The following is a 13076-nucleotide window of genomic DNA, read 5'->3' as shown; positions in this document are numbered from 1 at the left end:
CAATGCAGCATAAGTTAAAATCTCAAAAGTGACGTGCAAGTATACAGGTATAAAATCTAAAATAAATATAAATGTGCATGAGAGTCCTATTTTCAGGCAGTGCAAATAATCAAAGTGAAGTAGCAGCAGTTGACAGTGAAGGCATTGAATATTGCACGTTAATATTGCACGTCAGTAAGTATTGCACATAGAATATGTGTGAAAAGAAGTGAAGTAGCAGCAGTTTGACACTGAATTAATTGAATATTGCAAGTTAATATTGCACGTGAGTAAAGTATTGCACATAGAATATTGCATGTAAATGAATATTGGGCATTGGGTGATGTTGTATTACACCTGGTTGGCAACCCCAAGCAGACAAAAATGCTACTTTCACCTCACATCAAGGATAATACGCTTCACAAAAATAAACTCTCTCTGAAACTGAATTTGACTTAAAAAAAAATCTCAAATTGAAATAAAACAATGTTTTTTTTTCCCTTTAAATGCCGACTAATTGAAAGGAAATGTTAATTTACATAACTGCAGTGTGAGACTAGATTTTTGAAAAACTAAATTCAAAACAAAATGACGGCAACTAAAAGTAATTTAAAAAATCCCAATATAAATGCAACATCAAGTTTTATGCTATTGTTATGTCTCCAATTTGTATTAAATTAATTTGTTATTTTCTACCCTACAGCCCACTTTATGACCAGTACTGCAAAGACCACTATGCTGATGGCCACTGTGATCAGGGCTGCAACAACGCAGAGTGTGAATGGGATGGCCTGGACTGTGCCAACAACATGCCAGAAAAGCTAGCAGATGGGCATTTAGTCCTGGTAGTCCACATACCTCCAGAACAGCTTAAAAATCGCTCTTCGGCATTCCTCAGAGACCTCAGCAGCGTTTTGCACACCAATGTCATCTTCCGCCGTGATGCCAATGGGGAGCCCATGATCTTCCCCTACTATGGCAACGAGCAGGACTTGGTAAAGCACAATGTGCTGAAGCGCTCTGCAGACGGTTGGCCCGAGTGGGCGGCGATGCCAGCGAATGTGTTGGGTCAAATGAAGGACAGTGTGTCTGCCATGGTCAGCCCGCGTAAACGCAGGGAACTGGATTCTCTGCAAGTCAAAGGGTATGTACCGCATAACTAATTGTGACTTATTCCCCTGTATTTTTACAGGAAGAGCGTGTACACTGTTAAAAAACAAAAAATGTACAATATTAATGCTAACTTAACCTTTTATAAGACGCTCCTTTAACTCATTCGCTTGAAAGATTGGCAGCCCCTGTCAAAATGATTGGATGTCTAAAGGTTATTCAAGGCTCAACATCGTTTTGGAATTTAATATCCATTTATTTGGACAACAGGTCTTCAGCTTGTCAGAATAATAATGCCCAAACAATGCTGTCAGAATTAGACGGATAAAACACACAGCCTTACATCAGCACTATAAAAGATATAAATAATTGACATAAAATGCTCATAAAACAACAAACTGTACCTCATTGGCTACATAGACTCGAAGGGAATAAAGATGAGGTTTTGCAGCTTCTACAACTTAGCTTCCACGTCCAGCTCTTGAATTGCCAATGCTTAACAAACATAGTAGTGTGTGACCTTATAGTTATTCCCTGGGGTAACGTGAACATGCGGACCTTTAATATGTGTTCCCCCAATATACTAGTATATATATCCTATAATAAAATATACTCATAAACCTATTGAACTGAATTACGACTCTAGACGTCTTACATTTTACCCAATTATTTAACTAATTCTAAACATTATGAGTAAGTACCGTAATTTTCACACTATAAGGCGTGCCTGACTATAATCCGGCACCCACCAAATTTGACACGAAAACGGCATTTGTTCATAGATAAGCCGCACTGGACTATAAACCGCAGCTGTCCTCACTGCATTATGGGATTTTGACACCAAAAGATATTAACCAGTAACACTTTATTTGACAGCGGCATCATACGACTGTCATAAGACCAAATGAACCACCATGAAGCTTTGAACCAATTGGCTGCAAAGCTTCATTGCTTCAAGAAACTTCATTTGGCCATTACTGCTCCCTTGAGGGAGACAGTCAACCTCTGCTGCCACCTGCTGTCAACACTGTTGTTGTCCAACATGCCTCATAGCATGCATTGCAGCGCTACAGATGTAAATAACAATCAAAATTCATGTTCTGTGCTAATTAGTTCTTCAGTTACTGCTCCAGTTGTTTCATTAATTGCTAGTTATGGTATTTGGTAACACTTTGACAGTGCCACCATAAGACTGTCATTAGACAATCATAATTACGACATGACACTGTCATGAGTATTAATGAATGCTTATAACACATGTCATTTAGGGTTATCCGGCAAATTATCTCGCTTTGAATGGATGTAAAAGATACGAGCTGGACGTAAATGGAGTTAGTGACATAATTTGCCAGATGACACTTCATGACTTTTGTCATAAGCATTCAGTAATGCCCATGATTGTGTCATGTCATAATTATGACAGTCTTTTGACAGTCTTATGACACCACTGTTAAATAAAGTGTTACTTATTAACCCAAAAAAATCAACAACTAAGCCGCACTTGACTATAAGCCACAGGATTCAAAATGAAGGAAAAAAGTAGCGACTTATAGTCCGAAAATTACAGCATATCAGAGATGACCTGGTTGGCAGCTACACTCCCACCAAATGAGTTGTGATTTCTCATTAACTATTTGTCCGATTAATACCTGTTACGCCATGTTTTAGACAACTGCCAATGCAGGAGAAGAACAATAGGGACAATGTGACATCTGCAGTACTTGCACTCTTGCCAAAGTGCTCCAATATGTGGAAGTCAGTCAACTACAAGCTAATGGTGATTCAGAAAAATGTATATAACTATGCAAAGGACTAAAAAGGTCGGTAGTGTGCGAAAATATATGTAGAACTTGTATAAAATATCACTAAAAATGCAGTTTTCATGAAAACTAGAGAATACAAAAAATGATGGCAGATTTGAATTCAGCACCCAAAAATTGTACAGTGTCAGTTAAAAAAACAACACAAAATGAACAAAAAAAGTAGGCCTGTGTGAGTTGTGTGAAATTAGCCTCACTCCCGATGGTTTCAAAAGAGGTGGCAGCTAGAGAGTCCGCCAGAGCATTTAGCTCAGTGGTCTGTGTGCTGTGTTGACACCGAGGTAGCCCCAAGTCAAGTCAAGTTTAACTTGATTTTGTCAGTTTTCTATCTAAACTTGAAAATTCAAATAGAATTGGTTGACTTGAAATTTCAAGTTCTGCCATTTTGTTAAAGTGTCAGTTTAACAAATCTCTCCTTTCAACACATAGATCTATAGTCTACCTGGAAATTGACAACCGGCAATGTTACCAGCAATCCAGCGAGTGCTTTCAAAGCGCCACAGACGTTGCAGCATTCCTCGGAGCACTGGCCTCCAGTGGAAATCTCAATGTTCCCTACATCGAAGCTGTCACCAGTACGTAACTGACGCATTCCTGCGCATGTTGTCGCCAATTCTATTACTTAAGGAACTAACTCTGAATGTGACTTTTTTTTTTCAGGTGTAAGACCTACTCCTTCAAGTTCAGAGCTGTATCCCATGTATGTGGTCTTCCTTGGATTAGCAGCTTTGGGTTTTGTAAGCCTTGGCGTTTTGGTGTCACGAAAACGACGACGAGAGCATGGTCAGCTTTGGTTCCCAGAAGGATTCAAGACATCCGAGCCCAGCAAGAAGAAACGCAGAGAACCCGTTGGGGAAGATTCTGTTGGACTGAGGTAAGAACTCAGCTGCCTGGATTATGAAGGTGGTAGCACACTGAATGCGTCAGATATAATCTATTCCCTTCTCTTTTTTTTTTCCTGTTTTCTTTTTTTTTAAACAAACAGGCCAATGAAAATATGTGACATAAATCTCATGGATGACAATCAAAACGAATGGGGTGATGAGGATCCCGACTGTAGGCGTTTCAAAGTAAGTGGAGGGCCATAGGAGAGCCCTTTTCCAAGCATGGTTGATAAATAACTTTGTGTTTTACAGTTTGAGGAGCAGTCCATGCTGGACCTGAAGGACAATACTGACCAAAGGAAATGGACCCAGCAGCATTTGGATGCGGCTGACTTGCGCATCCCGTCCATAGCCCCTACGCCTCCTCAAGGAGAGATAGAAAATGACTGCATGGATGTCAACGTTAGAGGACCAGGTTTGTGTGTTTTACTAGTCCAGTGTTTCAGTCTTTACTGAGACAAAACACATACTGAATACGGGCCATTTCACCCAAACCACACCCTTGGGTCCAATATCATGACTTTAAACATTTATTTTTTATTTTTTATTTAATAATAGTAATAATAATAATAATACATTTTATTTCTAGAGCGCTTTTCAAAACACACAAAGACGCTTCACAAGAGACATGGAATCACAGTACGATAAAAAGGTATTAAAAGGATAAAAAATTAAAAGCACAATAAAAAGAAGTAAAAATATAACAGCTAGGAGTTATGGTGGGTAAGAAAGAGTGAACAGGTGTGTTTTCAGTCTAGATTTGAAAAGTGATAGAGTAGATATGCTGCGGAGATAAGGGGATAGGGAGTTCCAGAGCTGGGGGGCGCAATGACTAAAAGCTCTGGAACCAAAGGTGGAGAGGCGGACATGGGGGACGGAGAGGGGAAGAATAGTGGTAGAGCGAAGTGAACGGGTTGGAATGTTTAGACGGAGAACATCGCAAAGGTAGGGAGGGGCCAGGGCATGGAGTATTTTGAAGGTGATAATGAGGATCTTGTAGTTTATTCTTTGTTTGACGGGAAGCCAGTGAAGTTGACGGAGGATGGGGGTGATGTGGTGTTTTGCGGGGGTTTGAGTGATGAGGCGTGCTGCTGAGTTCTGGAGGAGCTGCAGTTTCTGGAGGGACTTGTTTGGGAGACCGAAGAGCAGTGAGTTGCAATAATCGAGCCGGGAGGTTATTAGATTACAGACCAGGGTGGAAGCGGTATGGCGGGTGAGAGAAGGGAGGAGGCGAGAAATGTTGCGAAAGTGGAAATAGGCTGATCTGGTGATGCCTTTGATATGTGACCGGAAGGAAAGTGTGCTGTCAAGGATGACACCCAGACTCTTAACCTGAGACGAAGGAGAGATTGGTAAATTGTTAGTCATCTTTGAGCTTTTGACAAGCTATCTGAAACTGCAAAACTATTTGGATTCTGATTACCGTATTTTTCGGACTATTGAATCCTACGGCTTAAAGTCCAGTGCAGTTTATTTGTTGATTTATTTGGGTTAATAAAACTTAGTAGTTAGTAACACTTTACAGTGATCCCTTGTTTTTCGCGGTTAATAGGGACCAGAACCCGCCGCGATGATTGAAAAACTGTGAAGTAGCGCCCTAAACCCTTTATTTATTCAGAACTATCATTGGAAATAGACACATTTAAGACGTGTTTACCCCAAAGAACTGTATAATTTAAAAAACATTTTACTGTCCCACAGAATATTTTTAAACAAGAAAAAAGTAGATACCAATCCATATAAGTTAAAAAAAAATGCTTGTCATTATTAAATGCTTCATTGAGTGTCCACTAAAATCCGCTCCAGCTGCTCGCTTTACACACAATGAGTTGCCACAGTAACTGTTAAACAAGTTAGACGATGATTAAGGCATGAGGCGCTTTGAAGGTCGAATCTCTGGCAAGATCAAAGCTTAACCGTCTGTAAACCATCATTTACCATTTAATAAGCAAATCCAGTTCACTGTCTGACGAACAAAGAACAGGGAGAGTGAGGTAGGGAGCGAGCAAGCGTAAGACGGCGTGATCGGTTCGGGACAGCTCACCTGTATTTATCTATTTTTTTTAATTTGAAAAAAATCTGCAATGGATTGAGGGTGCAAAGTTTGAAGCGTGAAGTAGCAAGGGATCACTGTATTTGACAGCAGCGTCATAAGACTGTCATAAGAACTTCATAATTATGAAATGACACAAGCATGGGCATTACTGAATGCTTATAACAGATGTCATTAAGTCCCATCCGGCAAATTATCTCACCAACTCAATTTTTGTCCAGTTTAGATCCTTTACATCCATTTAAAAGTGAGATAATTTCCCGGATGACACTAAACGACATCTGTTATAAGCATTTATTAATGCTCGTGACAGTGTCATGTCATAATTATGATTGTCTTATGACAGTCTTATGGTGCCACCGTCAAATAAAGTGTTACCAAATACCATAACTAGCAATTAATGAAACAACTGGGACAGTAACTGAATATATAACTAGCACACAACATGAATTTTGTCTGTAGCGCCTCAGTGCATGCTAGAAGGCATGTAGGACGACACCAGTGTTGACATCAGGTGGCAGCGGTGGTTGACTGTGTCCCCCATGGAGCAGTGATGGCCAAATGAAGCGTCTTGAAGCAATGAAGCTTTGCAGCCAATTGGTACAAAGGCTTCATGGTACTCCATTTGGTCTTGTGACAGTCTTATGATACCGCTGTCAAATAAAGTGTTACCGATTAATTCTTTTAGTGTAAATATCTCATAATGCAGTGTGGACAACTGCGGTTTATAGTCCAGTGTGGCTTATCTATAAAATAAATGCTGTTTTCGTGTCAAATCTGGTGGGTGGCGGCTTATAGTCAGGTGCGCCTTATAGTCCAAAAATTAACGTAAATTTGACAAAGGAATAACATTTTTTTATATCAAGTTTGAAGAAGTTCACGATCTTAAATTGTGAGAATATGGACAAATAACATACACTTTTGCCTTTAAAAAATGTCTTTAGCAACTTCTGACCCTAATTCGTATTATTCATGTAAAATTGTATATTACTGATATTGAATTTGGCAGCTTATCTTATTTCTTAAAAAGATACATATGGGGAATTTTCTACCCAAAACCAACCGAAATTCAATCAAAATCATTCGAATAGCAAAACATCTATTAACAATTAAAAATTTAATTAAATTACTTTGTATAGAAATGTCCATGTTTTATGCATATTGGTTATGAATCACTATTCATTGTTTCTTCACTATTTGTGTTTTGCAGATGGTTTCACTCCACTGATGATTGCCTCCTGCAGCGGTGGCGGACTTGAGACTGCAAACAGCGAAGAGGAAGAGGATCCTTCCACGGAGATCATTACGGACTTCATTTACCAAGGTGCAAACCTCCACAACCAGACCGACCGCACAGGCGAAACGGCCCTCCACTTAGCTGCACGCTACGCCCGTTCCGACGCCGCCAAGCGCCTCCTGGAGTCCAGTGCTGACGCCAACGTTCAGGACAACATGGGACGGACTCCTCTTCATGCTGCTGTGGCTGCAGATGCGCAGGGGGTGTTTCAGGTAAGGGCCTCGTTGTATGAAACAGAACTTCTGTAGTTGTTTTTAGTACAGCAGAGCATCACGTAAATCAACGCTTTCTGAGTCGACCATGATAAAAATGGTTAAAAGTATTGCACACATATTGTGGGACTGTTTTATTTGAGCTTAAATTAGACTAGCCGGCGTTGCCAGGCATGCTAATTGTGTGGGTTCTTGGGGCCAAGGTTTTTTAAATCGACACCTAAGAAACATTGAAATGTGGGCTTTCCCATATTTTTTTAAATGTATACTGGATGGCTTGATCGAGCAGTGTGGGCCTGCATTGCTCGGGTGAAAAAGTCAAAATTGGCATTTTCTATGCTAATTTTTGGAGTTCCAGATTAATTTTCCGCACTAATGGAGGCCTACAGCGATCAAACCCATCTAAGAAGACTCTCAGACACATAAAGTACAACTGTGTAAAATTTCGTCTAAATCAGCCCAGCCGTTTCGGCGTCAATAAAACACGAACACACAGACAGCCACACAGACAAACTCGCCTTCATAGAGATTAAGTTATCCAGCCAAAATGTATCCCTTTTTAATAGTCCAGAAATTATTTATTTTTTTATTTAAATCTAGCGTCTTGTTATGGAGTACTCAAAGACACAACGTATCATCACAGTACATTTAAATTTGTACATGAAGTTTGAAAGCCAACTGCAACATTGTAATCGCAGGAGACGCGGCTTTTGGCCAATTTGCCCAAAAGATGGTGCTGTCGTCTCCACAATCAGTTCGCATTTTCCATGCTAATTTTTGGAGTTTCGAATTATCTGTCCACACTAAATAGAGGCCTGCAGAGATCAAACCCATCTAAGAACACTGCCAGACACAAAAAGTACAACGTTGTAAAATTTCGTCAAAATCTACCCAGGCATTTCGTAGTCCATAGGGAACAAAGACAAACGCACAAAGTTCCATTGAGATAATTATAGATCATTAACAATATAGGACAATTATTTAGGATATTTGGTGTTTTAAAAAATATTTGCAAGCATTCTTTTTTTCCTTGTTATTTTCTCATGGTATCAAGTCTCACACAAGTCCTAACAGTCACTAACTAAACATGCGGGTGTTTTTGCAGATTTTAATCAGAAACCGCGCTACCGATCTTGATGCGCGTATGCATGATGGGACAACGCCGCTCATCCTGGCTGCCAGATTGGCAGTTGAGGGTATGGTGGAAGAGCTCATCAACTGCCACGCTGATGCCAACGCCACCGACGATTCTGGTAGCTAACCCTTTGTCCAGTTCCATACTCCATTAAATACACAACTGTTATGCTCACTCAAAGTCATTTTCCTCACCAACTTTTTTACTTTTCAGGAAAATCCGCACTTCATTGGGCTGCAGCTGTAAATAATGTGCAGGCTGCCATGATGCTGCTGAAAAACGGTGCCAACAAAGACATGCAAGACAACAAAGTACGTGTGATAATGTGAAAACTTTGACCTAAGGTTGAAATACTGTGCCGATTGTGACAGAGCAGAATTGGTGCAAAGTAGTAACTACATGAGGCATCATATTTTCAGCTTTTGGCATGTTAAAGTCAGCAATGTTCTTGTCGAAATTCTTTCACTTAAAGGGTTAATGAATTAGGAAGGGCGGGTAATCTGACATACTCAGCTAAAATATTACCGGCCATAGACTTCACTATCAGTTGACGAGTCAGCCCCTTGTGGCTTTCACTGCGATAAACTTGCATTCTAACGCTGGATTTAGGTGGAAAACAAAAGTTTTAGTGCATACAAGCAGGCAGGAGTGTCTCAAGAGTGATTTGATCAAGGATTCACAGGTAATTATCATATCAAATAGCACCATGCATGCACTTTGAAACGTTGTGAAAAAAATTAAATGAATGGAAATAATCAGATATTTATGTAAAATTAATGATAGCTGGCGGTTTTTTTTTTTTTTTTTTTTTTTTGCTACTAACCAAGAAGCGAACTGCCTTACGTTCATATTCATAGAAGCATGAGGCGCTTTGAAAGTGGAGTCTCAGCCAATCAATCAATCAATCAATCAATCAATCAATCAATCAATCAATCAATCAATCAATCAATCAATCATTGTTTACTTTAATAAGCAACTCCAGTTCACTCTCTGACGAACAAAGAACAGGGAAAGGGAGGGAGGGAGCGAGTGCGATTCGAGACATATGAAATAAACGCCAGAAGTGATTATGAGGAGTTTGCAATTTCTATATGTCACTCCAAGAGTCAAAGCCATGTTAGGTAGACTGATCATAGTTATTGCATTTGAAGTGCTTAAAAAGCATTTATTAAAATACATAGTATATTCATTTTTTTAAATCATACTTTGGGGAAAAAAAGGGAGAAAAAACATGTCTTATATGTATCTCTTTCCAGTGCTAGATCTGAATAAATACATCGAGCACACACATACACACACACACACACAAAAAAAATGGGGTGTGATATGCGCTACTTCGCGGTTTTTCACTTATCACGGCTATTAACCGCGAAAAACGATGGAATACTGTACACTGTGGTCATGATGAGTCATCCAAAGTCTTTCCAAACAGCTATTCAAGTCATCTTGTAAAAATTTCTTTAAAAAATATATATATATAATATCGCAATATATCAGAACCCCCCCAAAAAATCGCTGCAATAGTTTTTTCCAATATCGTTCAGGCCTAGCGCGAAGTTTGAACCACGAAGTAGCGAGAGACTGTAATCGGGATTTTATCAGAGAAAGACTTTGGAGAGGTTTTTGATGCCGCTGGTCATGGAGGTACTTGTTTTGGTTTTATGTCACTAGCGGCTTTGGTTTTGAAAATAACTGAATTTTAGTTTCTGAAAATAGGCCCCCTACGGAGCGGCCCAGTGCCCCGTTTCCCGTCAACTGATAGTGAAGTCCATATACCGGCATTCATAGTAAGATAGGCTTGTTAGCTCAGTTGTCTATGCAAAGCGCTGTCAATGATATAACTCATGTTGAGATCTGTTAACATTTTCATCAACAATTTTGAGTTTTCGGCATTAACTTGACACCTCCATCAAAACTGCAAAATTCAAGTGAAATAGGTTGACTTGAAATTTCAAGTTCTGCGAACGTGAAAATCACACTGTGAGGGTTGGCAGCGATCATTCCCTGCCAGTCAGAATGGATTGGAGGTCTAGCACAGTCAGTTGCCGTTTAGTATATTTAGCCTTTTAGTATGTTTCTTTTGGCGCAAATAATAAAGTACCCTGTTTAACTGCTTGTAGATTGAGAACCGCCTTACCTGCTAAACATGAAGTATTCAATGTATTTTTTTTATTGTGTGTTAGGAAGAGACACCTCTCTTCCTCGCTGCACGTGAAGGAAGCTACGAGACGGCGAAGGTTCTGCTGGAGCACTTTTCAAACCGCGAGATCACCGACCATCTAGACCAGTTGCCGAGGGATATCGCTCAGGAGCGCATGCACCACGACATCGTTCGCCTACTGGACGAGTACAACGTCGTCCGGAGCCCGGGCCTTCACGCCGCCCCTCTGAGCACCTCCTCCAGTCTCTCACCACCGCTTTGCTCCCCCAACGACTACCTCAGCAACCTCAAACCCAGCTTGTCTGTCAAGAAGGTGCGCAAAGGAGGCAAAGACGGCGGCGGCAAAGATAACCGGGTTAAGAAGAAGAAGTCACTGGACGGAAAGGGCAACCTGTTGGACACATCGGCTGTGCTCTCCCCGGTGGACTCCCTGGAGTCCCCCCACGGTTACCTGTCCGATGCTGCCTCGCCTCCCATGACGTCGCCATTCCAGCAGTCGCCTCCGATATCCCTCAATCACCTTCAAGGGAAGGGAGACTCGCACATGGGTCAGATGAGTATGTCTTTTGATCCCAACCCACCCCGCCTCTCCCATATGCCAGTATCCAGCCCTAACAGTCAGGGGACGACGTCTATAGGTGGCACTAGGGTCGGCCAGTGCGACTGGATGTCCAGGATGCACCCAGGTCAGCAAGGAAGCTTCCACCAGGCCTCAGCCATGAGCCACAACATGATGGGAGGCCTCAATGGCGTCAGCACGGCCACATTGTCGCAGATAATGGGCTACCAGAACCTACAGACCAGCCACCTGGGCTCGGCCGCGCACATGATGCAGCAGGCCCGCTCGCGTCAGCTGCAGCACCAAAACTCCAACTCGGCCACGGCCGGCGGGCAGGCCATGACGCAGAGCTTCCCCGCCATGGAGTTGAACGGCAGTGAGATGCAGCAAAGCAACGCGCGCTCCATGGCCATCCACAGCGTGATGCCCCAGGAGACCCAAATCCTCGGAGCCCAGTTCCTCACGCCTCCTTCCCAGCACAGCTATTCTGGACCGGTGGACAACACACCAAACCACCAGCTGCAGGTGCCCGACCACCCGTTTCTAACACCCTCCCCCGGCTCGCCCGACCAGTGGTCCAGCTCGTCCCCACATTCCATGTCCGACTGGTCGGAGGGCATCTCGAGTCCACCGACCAGCATCCACTCGCAGATGAATCTGATCCCAGAGCAGTTCAAGTAGACTCTTGTGCAATGAACGAGGACTTCACATAGTAGGAGATCCTGTCTCAACACTGAAAGGCCTCACATGATTACTTCATGATCAATTTTATACTACTAACGATAAGACCCGGTTTTTTTTTGTTGTTGTTGTAACTTTTTATTTATTTATGTGCTTTTTTTGGCCTGAAAATATAAAGATGCTTTTCTATTTATGCCTTTTTATTTCCTTTTTTTTTGTATGTATGGAAAGAATAGACAACTTTAAAAAGGAGTGTGCATCAGAAAAGAGACTCCTTAATGTGTACACTGGCTATTTATTTCTCTCTTTGGTTGCTACATCCACTGGATTTTCTTTTTCCCTTTTACAAGGTTTAATTGTTGCATTATGTATATAGAGATTTTTTTTCTTGAAATATTTTCAGTATTAACGCTTATTTTTTCCTCCAAATGACTCTCATGCCTGGTTACTGAGGTGTATTTTGTCAAGTCTTATCAAGAGTGTGTTCGATGATCAAATATATATCAAGAGACACTTGTCAGAAGGAGAGCTATCCATCTACTCTCTGCACCGCTTATCCTAGATGACTCGTTTCGGAAAGCCTGTGATTTACTTTTAGAGATTTGGGACCTTAAAGCACCACGCAAATCTCTCATCAATTGAGAGATACACAGCTAAATGGGGAAAATGCATCCAAATCAACCTGAGCCGACTGTTTTATTGACCATTGATTGAAAATGGTGCTGAGGAAGAGGTTTGTGTTATTTATGCTTATACAGTAGAAAGGAGTCCTTATTTCATTTTTGATCAAAAATCAATTTTTATGGTTACCATGTTTAACCTGTCATGTGCTAACTTACAGCCCATGTTTGTAGAAAATTTTATGTTCGCCACAGTCCGAGTTAGTGCCTGTGTGGAATTAGTTTTTCCTGGGAAAAGCAAATGTGTTTGTGGGATTTCTTGCATAATGTCTTCAAAGTGGAAAACATTTTTTGCGAAAGAAACGGGGACCTTAATGACAGCTTTCCTGCACTTTGTTGAGAAGTGTAGAGCAAGGTGTCGAAATGTCTTGTTTTATAAACTAACTCAGAGGTTAAAAAAGAATGTTTTAAATGAAGGTGTAATTAAATCAACCTTGATGCAAAGTTGTAGTTTGCAAATTACTTTTGACTAAAAATGTTTGGTAAAAATTGAATAAAAGCTGTT

The 13076-nt window shown here is 41.1% G+C and overlaps 1 protein-coding gene across 1 annotated transcript in view; it reads left to right on the top strand.

Moving 5' to 3' along the window:
- LOC130906018 (neurogenic locus notch homolog protein 1-like) overlaps positions 1-13076 on the top strand; it is a 50237-nt gene extending 37161 nt beyond the window's left edge. The window contains exons 26-34 of the mRNA XM_057819882.1: positions 683-1123; positions 3339-3484; positions 3570-3783; positions 3895-3979; positions 4046-4208; positions 7057-7355; positions 8461-8608; positions 8704-8801; positions 10674-13076. Coding sequence (XP_057675865.1) covers positions 683-1123; positions 3339-3484; positions 3570-3783; positions 3895-3979; positions 4046-4208; positions 7057-7355; positions 8461-8608; positions 8704-8801; positions 10674-11891 — 2812 coding nt within the window. The 3' untranslated portion in view covers positions 11892-13076. The remainder of the gene's footprint in view (positions 1-682; positions 1124-3338; positions 3485-3569; positions 3784-3894; positions 3980-4045; positions 4209-7056; positions 7356-8460; positions 8609-8703; positions 8802-10673) is intronic.

Source organism: Corythoichthys intestinalis, chromosome 17 (assembly GCF_030265065.1).
Source record: "Corythoichthys intestinalis isolate RoL2023-P3 chromosome 17, ASM3026506v1, whole genome shotgun sequence".
Taxonomy (NCBI): Eukaryota; Metazoa; Chordata; class Actinopteri; order Syngnathiformes; family Syngnathidae; genus Corythoichthys; species Corythoichthys intestinalis.
The sequence above is the reverse complement of the archived record's forward strand: the minus strand, read 5'-3'. Positions and strand labels throughout refer to the sequence as shown.